The 9,622-nt window shown below is 39.5% G+C and overlaps 1 protein-coding gene across 1 annotated transcript; it reads right to left on the bottom strand.

Moving 5' to 3' along the window:
- Window positions 1-4,082: 4,082 nt before the first annotated feature.
- On the bottom strand, window positions 4,083-9,199 carry LOC131224328 (tubulin alpha chain-like). The gene is made up of 2 exons (XM_058219847.1): window positions 9,146-9,199; window positions 4,083-4,424 (listed from the first exon to the last, which is right to left on the bottom strand). The coding sequence occupies exons 1-2, from the start codon at window positions 9,197-9,199 to the stop codon at window positions 4,083-4,085; spliced, it is 396 nt and encodes a 131-aa protein (XP_058075830.1).
- Window positions 9,200-9,622: the final 423 nt, after the last annotated feature.

Below are 9,622 nucleotides of genomic sequence, written 5' to 3'. Positions count from 1 at the left end.
CTAGAATAAGATCTAAATTTAAATCTGGAATAAAATAGAGTAATATGAATAATGTTAATTAAAACTATCAATTAAAAGGTGGGAATTAGGGTACCAAGGATCCACTTGTAGGTATTAGGATGTTGCATTACTTGATTCAAGGAACACAATTGGAATTGGAGTCCTATCATATCCAATTGGAAGATAAAATAATTAAATCAAATATCCGAACTTTTCATTGATCTGGTCCTCAACGAAAGAGTATTGTGGTGATTGGAAGAGATTCCATCATCCTACCATGCCCAGGAGACGATGGTGAATAACAAGATTTACTAATCTCACAGTCTCAAAACAGGAAAAGAAGATATCTAAAGCTATCACAACATCTATTATAATTCGAGTCACAATAAATCATAGAAAACTGAAAATATTCCTTTAATATCAAACTAAAAATCAATGAGGTTCAACAAAAATAAGAATCAAAGTAAGAAAATCATTCCGACATGCTATAAGATTCACCTCTTAGCCCTAGCTAAGAGGTTTAGCCAACCATAGACATGATTGGATCTAAAACCCTAAAAGAAAGCATTAAAAATAAATAAAGAAGGAAGAAAAAATCTTGAAAGGCTGCTCCACCCTTTGGCTCTGCTTCTCAAAACTAATTTATGTTTAGAACTCCTCAAAGAACCCATATTTATAGCTTTTGTCTGATCGTCTTTGAAAATTGTCTCAAATTTACGCACTATGCGTGACGCCTTTGATATCACCGAACGTAACTTGAATTTGGAAGTCACGCCTTTTCACACTGCGTAACGCCTTTCACACTACATAACTCTTCATGTCATCGAACATACCTTCGATGTCATCGAACAGTCATTCGATGTTATCGAAGGGTATTCGATTAATCGAGAATGTGTTTAGAGTGTTCCAGCAGTTGTTCAAAAAATCTGTAAAAAACTCGATGTCATCGAACTTCCTTCGATGTCATTGAGTAATCGAACAGGGTTTCGATGTCATTGAGAACTACATCCAATTTGTCCAGCAACCATACTTGATTTCCTATAATTCTTCGATGTCATCGACAGGTGGTCGATGTCATCGAACACTGGCTTCGATGTCATCGACCGTCGGTCGATGACATAGACAGTGAAGTTCAGATTTTGTGAATTTCTACACTTTGCACTTTTGACTTCCTTCCTTCTTTACTTGGTTTCCTTGAATCTTGAGGTCTTAAAATCTTCAATCTTGGTCTCCTAAGGTCCATCCCTTGCCTTGGTGATTCTTGAGCATCAAATCCATACTTTTAATATTCCTTTCAATCCAAGCTTTGAAACTAACCTCGTAATACAAACATGTATAAAATATACCCATTAAGCATTATCATGTTCATAAAATCAAGATATAAATAGGGGGAAACATGCAATATTTGATACTCAACATAGTTCTCTCCAGTGTTCGGAATATTGGTGTCGCTACGAGTTTTGTTAGATTGGGATACAAAAATAATAATGATATTACCGATAATATCGCGAATAACTGGAAATGCAGGGAAACATAGAAAAATGGTGGAATTTTCAGCAAAACTATAGGAGATGTTAAAATATAAATATTTGCATATTTAGAAATAAAACATTTATAAAAAGAATGCATGCATAACAAGTTTCCATTTAATGGGGCCTTAAAATCATGTGTTATTATAAGAAATTAGTCCAACCATCCCCTTAAGCATATTTAACTATCCGACCTTTCATCCAAACATCCATCGATATTGCAAAATATCAACAACACGTGATATTTCACTAAGAAATCTTCAACAATTGGAAAGGAAATGAAAGATTGTGGTCTCAATATTTTCAATGTTGTGATATCGATAATATCGAGATATTGACAATATTATCAATGAAAAATTGAACACTACATACAACCATGTGCCCATGAAAAAAATTAATTTTTTTTATAATAAATAAAATTTTGATGATATCAATACGTTGGCGATATTATTGAAATATCATTAATACACTTATGATACAAGCATTAGCTAGAATTTACATAGTCAAAAATATTTCAGATACATTGGTGATATTGATGCATTGCCAATATAAGAGAGATCTAGAATTTACATCGTTGAAAATATTGACGATTACATTAGCGATATTGATAAGTTGGCGATACTTAGCGATACATTGCTAATACCTGGAATTTCTGATGCTACCAGCATTATCGGTATCATTGAGCTAGAGATAAAGATAATATTGAAGATATTTTGATAATATCAGAGATAATTCGAACACTAGTTTTGGAACCTAGCCTTGTTGTGTCACGTGTGATCTCTCCGAGGTGTGGCACTTATGTTGTGCATAACTTATGTTTGCACATGTAGCTACCTCCACTCTTATTTAAATTTGAAGTTGAGGCCCTTTTGTTTATTGTTTCTGCTATTGAAGTGGAAAAGAGAAGGGAGTTTAAGAGAAGGGATGGCTTGTCTCTCACTCCATCAGGGGTATCCAAGTTTCGTTCTGCTCGAGCAACAACAGAACTCCCATGTTGAGCACTTTAATGGAGGTCTTGTTGGCATCTGGAGAAGGAGATTGGAATGATCATGCTCTAGTCACAATGAGTTAGAGGGTGTGGGGGTGGTGCGAAAGAAGCTTTAAGCATTAGATACGTAAGTAGTATTGTGTAATGAGGTGTTACTATCCAGGCTCTTAATACCATGCCATTATAAGCAACATTAGGCAACAATGGAGTTTCGGCCACCAGGTATGACAAGCCAGAGAATATTAGAGGGTTTTCAAAAGGTATGGGTAGGGGCCATATTCCGATGGCTATAGGAATGTGGTGGATCAAGGACGCAATCACTTTCTGTGGGAAGGATGCCTAGTGTAACTTTGAGGGACTGCAAGGAGGACCTCACCGCTATTTCAATTTGTGGAGGAACGTAGTGCCTAAAAGGTCGAGGCTCAGCAATAAGAGAAGGTTCCAAAAGCGGCAAAGGGAAGTAGTAAGCTTGTAATCTATTGTTAATTATGATGCTGGTAAGCCTGGAATCTATTGTTAATTATGATGCTGGCATCTCATCAGGTGGAGAGAGAAGGGAGATAATGGGAAGGTAGATACCTCAATGAAGATTATAAGATGGAATGTCAAAGGTTAGAGGTCTAGGAAGAAAAGAGGGCAGGTGAGAGATTTGTATCGTAGATCAAAGGCTCAGTTAATAACTTTGCAAGAAACCAAGCTTCAAGTTGTGGACTAAAAGATAGTGGACACCGTATGGGATGTGAAGGACAAAGATCATGGTGACATGAAATACCAAGGTTTGGATCAGGGAGGAGTGGTGGAGCGGATCATTTTTTGTCTTGGTTATTTTGAAGGATGTGGTGATGGGTTCCAGTGGCTATTTACAATAGTATATGGCCCAAACAACCAATGCATAGGCACTTGTCATGGGAGGAGCTAAACTCAGTCCCTAATAGGCAGGGGATTGCATGGTGTGTGGGGGTTGATTTTAACGTGATAAGATTTACCTTTGAAAATTCGACCTGTAGCCAAATTACCCATAGCATGAGAGAGTTCCTTGATTAGGTGGAGAGGCATGATCCGGCGGATATCCCATTTGGTGATGTTAAATATACTTGGTCAAATGGGCAAGAGAAGGCAATCATGTTCAGAATTGAGAGATTTTTGGTATCTGCAAACTAGGTGAAGAGATCTCCATTGGTGTGTCAGCATCATCTCCTGAGACCAATGTTTGACCATTACCCAATTTTTCTGGAAGTTGAGGAAGAAGATTGGGGGCCAAGATTATTCAGGTTCGAACTTACATGTCTTGAAGTGGAGGATTTCTTGGCACTAGTTAAAATAAGGTTGGAGTCTTTTGAAGTAGAAGGCTTTACTGGGTTCAAATTGAGTTACAATCTCAAACATTTTAAAGGAAAATCAATGTTTGGAAAAGGGAGGTTCTGGGGAGTCGGGAGGCTGAATTGGACAACATCCTCATGAGTAGAGGTGTACATGAGTCGAGCCGATCTAAGCTTTGCCCAACTCGTGCTCGACTCGGACTGCTCGTGTCCCAGCTCGTGCTCAGCTCGGCTCGGAATAACAACTCATGCTCGACTCATCCGAGTTCGAGCAGATTTCAAGCCGAGTTTAAGCAGAGTTGTTGGCAAGTTTTCGGGTGCGATCATGCAAAGATCAACAATCTCCTTCCCAATGGTGTAGTGACCACGGGCGAAGTTGTTGGCAACATCTTCCTTACCGCTAATTAGCTGCTCAGGGTGGAAGAGCTGTCGGTAGGTCCCGATCCTAACTTCATCAATGATAGTGGGTTTAAGATCGACAAAGACAGCACGAGGAACATGCATTCCAGCTCTGGTTTCACTGAAGAAGGTGTTGAATGCATCATCACCTCCTCCAACGGTCTTGTCACTTGGCATTTGGCCATCAGGCTGTAAAAGAAGAAACCCTATGATATCAAAAAATAGAAGCAGATCTGCTAGAGGTTACAATAATCTAAGAAAATCCATTAAATATTTTGGACAAGATCAGATCCGAGATTTCAAGAACCAAAGACATTAGATCTTAACAAAAATGCAGAAAGATCTCCATGCATTCATAGATCACATATAAAATCACCGAATCTGTTAAAAAATGAAAGAAAATGCTAAAAAACTCAAAACAACGACAAATCTCATAGGAAATCATCAGATCTGCATGAAAATCCGTAGATCTGATAAAAATCAGATGAAATAGGAAGAGAGGGAAAGGTGGGGTGAGATTATTTTTTTAGAAGGGTATATATACCCTGTACTAGTCGATCCGAGTGAGTTGAGTTCGAGTAGTATTCGAGTCGAGCATGGGCAAGATCGAACTCGACTCGAACTCATTTCGAGCTCCAAAAATTAGCTCGACTCGGTTCGAACTCAGCTTCGTTTTGAGTTGAGTCGAGCGAGTTACCGAGCTTTTGCTGCTCGTGTAAAGCTCTGCTCAAGAGTATCCAGCTATTGATACTAAAGCTAAAGAGGATTTATCGGAGGATGAGAAAGATTTGAGGATGCAATTGAGGAAGAATGGCCTTAAGAAATACACAAACCACCTTGAGGTAGAAATTAGGTGGAAACAATGCTCAAGGAAACTTGGCTCAAGTAAGGTGACATAAAAACAAGATTTTCCTGCAACATGGCTAAGTACTAGGCTAGGAACAATTGGATTAGCAGTGTCTTGGTGGATGGTATAAGGATAGAAGAGAAGGGCTACGTGTGGGACCAATTGTTCACTGCCATAAAAATCTCCTAACAAGCGAAAGGTGGGAAAAGGCATGGGTGGTAACCTAGCATTCGACCAACTATCAACTATGGAGGTTGAGCTTCTTGAAATTCCATTTGTTAAGGATAAAATTAAAGTAGTAGTGGACTCATTAGGTAAGGAAAAACCCTTGGGCTAGACTACTTCCCAGTGGCCTTTGAAATTGCCTTGGTTTGTCAATTAGCGTGTAAGTTGAGTCGGTGAGTCAAGTGAGCCTCATATGAAGATTGATCAAGCTATCGCCTGAATTGGATGTGTGTTTTGAGCTCATCACAGGTAAATCAAGCCTCACATCCCAAATCCCAAAACACCCAGGTAAACAAAAGGCCTAAAATACTTAGAACAACATAGGATGTAATAGTCTGAAAACTTAAGTTTCAAAAAGGAAAATCTTCTAAGTTTTTCAGCAAAGTTTGATGATATCGAGTCTGTGTTAATGTCATCGAACACTCATGTTCGATGACATCGAACAATACTTGATAATATCGAATTAGGCCTTTTTTATGTTTAGCAACCACAAAGTAATTTGGACAAAATGTTTGATAAATCGAACGTACATTCGATGATATCGACCAGCAGTAATTGATGACATCGAAGGTCCATCGATGATATCAATAGACTTAGAGCATTATCCAGCAAAGTCTTGGAAAATACTTTGATACTACTTGAGAAATCGAAACGAAATCGATGTCATCGATAGGGTCTCGATAACATCAAATCGGGATAAGTTTTGTCCAGCAAGCTTCTGAGGAAAATCGTCTAAAATGTTCGAGGAATCAACACTTTACTTGATGTCATCGAAATTCAACTCATGATGATATCGAGGGAGTCTCGATGACATCGAATCTAGTCAAAACTGTTCCAGCAAGCTTATGAGGAAAATCATGTGGAAATGATCGAGGAATTGATATAGCCTCGATGACATCATAATTCAAAAATTGATGATATCGAGATAGGAATGATGTCATCGAATTCGAACAAAAAGTGTCCAGCAAAGCTTTCACAGAATATCTTTGGAAATGATCAATGTATTGAACTGATATTTGATGATATCGAAGTTCAAACTTCGATGACATCGAATCAAGTTCGATGTCATCGATCATTGGTTAGAAAAGTTCCAGGTATATCTCCAGTTGAGTTCGTATCATCGAGCCTAAATTCGATGCCATCGAAAGTATACGTTCGATGACATCAAACATAGTCAGTCTTTGACAACATTATTATCGTTGGAACTTTTTGTCTATATAAGGAAAGCTTGCTCTTGGTTGCTAGATAGAGAAAAAGAGAGAGCCTTAAGCGAATACTTGCATATCATCTACCCTAGGTCCTTTTTCTCATGGGAGTTCATTCTTTAATCCACCCTCATCATTGATATTTTGTAGAGTGGATTGGTGAATGAAATTCCTCATTCAATGATCATCTAACTACCATCTTAATGGAAAATCATTGAGCTGCGATCCCTTGAATGCTTAAAACCTTGGAATCACTCTGTCTCTTAATGATTAACATTTATTAGAGTGGATTTCAATAAACCTTAACCCAACCCTGTCGCCTCACATTAGAGCATCATCAATGTTGTAGATCAAGGAAGCTAGAAAATCTCTATTATCAAGGGAGTATATCTTTAACAATGTGCAAAATGGAGCTCATCTACTAATCTGTAAGTCATTAGAGTCCAGAGACCCTGTTGATCATTCCTTCTATAGGATTGGGTCACAGGTACCTCTCAATTTTCCAAGCCCTCATAGGAGGCCTCTAACGGGAGAGTACATTTGGGTGTTGTGTGTTAACCATTGCTCTTGTTTAGGGCATAAACTTATGCCCTTTATGTAGGTCCTTCGCCTATATGGCTTAAACTAGGGTCCTTGTGTGGATCCTTAGCCTGTATGGCCTAAACTAGGGTTCTTGTGTGGATCCTTGACCTGTGTGGTTTAAACTGAGGTTCCTTGTGTGGATCCTTTGCTCTTGTGTGGGGCATAAAACTTAGGTGCTTCATGTTGACCTTTGCACTTGTGTAGGGCATAAACTTGTGCCTTGTGAAGGCATGTCTAGGTTCATTGTATAGGTCCTAGAGTCGACCTTGTGTAGGTTGTAAAGGTTAGAGGTGAACCTGATTTAAAACCTCCGTTAGTAAAATTCGGTAAACTTAAGGGTTGAGTGCGTCTGCCAGGAGTGGAGTAGGCACATCGTCAAACCACTATAAACGACTGTGTTTGGGATTAGTATTTGCATATTCATTTATCATGCTTACTTTGAATGATTGCATTAAAACATGATAACATGAATGTTTAGAATTGCTAAGAATCACATCCCACACACATTGTCACATTGTTCATCCATCATAGACTAATTGTTAAATCATGTTTAAATATTAAGTAGTGTTATGATTGGATCCTCTACTTAGCTTGGAAGCCATTAGAGTTAAAGTAAGTATATCTTGATAGTCGCACATTAAATCAAGAATGGGTTAATAGGATTTTTAATTATCAAGAAAAGTTTATAAAGTCCTATTCACCCCCCTCTAGGACACTTTGACCTATTCCAACTTCTACTATAACAGTCCTTACTGCAATTTCAATTGGTATCAAAGTGGGTCTCTCTTAAGGGTTTAACCGCCTAGAGAGTGGATCTTGACTGAAGTTGTGAAGTATGGCCATCAGACTAAGGCTAGAGGATAACACTGCAAAATTTTAAAAATAATTGATCACTGACACTCCTACACTACTGAGTACTATTAAACATAAAAACAATTAGAACAATTGCCTAGTGATTCATATTGCTCTTAAGGCTGGCAACAGTTCTAAATGGTATCTCGACAGTGGATGCTCCAGACACATGACTAGAGATCAAACTGTGATTATTCACAGTTTGATGGTGGGTCAGTCACATTTGGAGATGGGAGCTCCGCCATAATAATTGGGCATGGAACAATAGTTGGCCCTGGACTCCCCAAAATAAAAAAATGTTCTTTGTGTAGAAGGCTTGAAGTATATTCTTCTCAGTATCTCTTAAATCTGTGATAAAGAACATCTAGTCACGTTATCAAAAGATGTGTGTAGAATCTTAGATCATACAGGAAAACCTATTATGAAAGGTCTAGGCACGAGTGATAACTGCTATTGAGGCACAAAAAATATTCCATCCTTCTCTATTTGGAAATCTCGTCCTCGAATAGAAGAATGGACAGACGTTGTCTTGTATAGAAGAATGGATAGGGTTGTCTTGTACAGAAGAATGGACAGATGTTGTCTTGTACAGAAGAATAGACAAGCGTTGTCTTGTATAGAAGAATGGACAGGCGTTGTCTTGTACAGAAGAACGGACAGGCGTTGTCTTGTACAGACGAACGGACAGGTGTTGTCTTGCATAGAAGAATGGATGGGCGTTGTCTTGTATAGAAGAATAGATGGGCGTTATCTTGTATGAAAGAATGACTTATTGGCCACCTGGTATGAAGGACGGTTGTGCTTTGTCTTAAGGAAAGAAGGAGGAATGGAAGTTGCCTTGTATTAAGAAAGGAGTGGTTGAACACCACTATTTAAGGAAGAAGTTGGTGAACACCACTGGTTAAGGAAGAAGGTTGGGAGTTGTATAAAGGGAGAAGTGGTAGTGATCACCACTATTTAAGGAAGGAAGGAGCCTGGGAGGCCTATAAATACCCCTCCTCACTCCTCATTTGGACGAGAGATAAGAGGGAGAGAAGTAGGGAGAAGAAAGTGGAGAGGTTCGTCCGCCTAGAGGGTTGTGCGCTAAAGGGACTATGGGGCTCACAACCTATTCACCGCACGACCATGTGGAGACGTGTTCTGATTCCAGGCGTTGTGCGCCACCTCTTTCTCCCTTGTCCTGAAGCTAGCGCACAAACCTTCCCTTTCTCCCTTGTCCTGAAGCCAGCACACAACACTTCCCTTTCTCCCATGTCTTAATACCCTCCTTTGTGCGCTACTTTCAAAGAGACATGTCCTAATACCCTCCTTTGTGCGCCACTTTCAAAGGGCCATGTCCTAATAGCCTCCTTTGTGCACCACTTTCAAAGGGCCATGTCTTAATACCCTCCTTTGTGCGCCACTTCCAAAGGGCCATGTCTTAATACCCTGCTTCATGCGCCATTTCATGTGGAGGCTTGTCCAGAGGGAAGGCTTCACGTGCCATTTCATGTGGAGGCTTGTCTAGAGGGAAGGCTTCACGCGCCATTTCATGTGGAGGCTTATCCAGAGGGAAGGCTTCATGTGCCATTTCATGTGGAGGCTTGTCCAGAGGGAAGGCTTCATGGGCCATTTCATGTGGAGGCTTGTCCAGAGGGAAGGCTTCATGTGCCATTTCATGTGGAGGCTTGCCTAGA

This window comes from Magnolia sinica, chromosome 13 (assembly GCF_029962835.1).
Source record: "Magnolia sinica isolate HGM2019 chromosome 13, MsV1, whole genome shotgun sequence".
Taxonomy (NCBI): domain Eukaryota; kingdom Viridiplantae; phylum Streptophyta; class Magnoliopsida; order Magnoliales; family Magnoliaceae; genus Magnolia; species Magnolia sinica.
This window is presented reverse-complemented; position numbering and strand designations above follow the sequence as displayed.

Bases quoted from the DNA above. Each gene is read 5' to 3' on its own strand.
- LOC131224328 (XM_058219847.1), bottom strand. From the start codon at position 9,199: ATGGGAGAAAGGGAAGTGTTGTGTGCTGGCTTCAGGACAAGGGAGAAA. The intron at 4,425-9,145 runs GTTTGTGCGCTA...CTTCTTTTACAG, and splicing joins GGACAAGGGAGAAAGGGAAG to CCTGATGGCCAAATGCCAAG.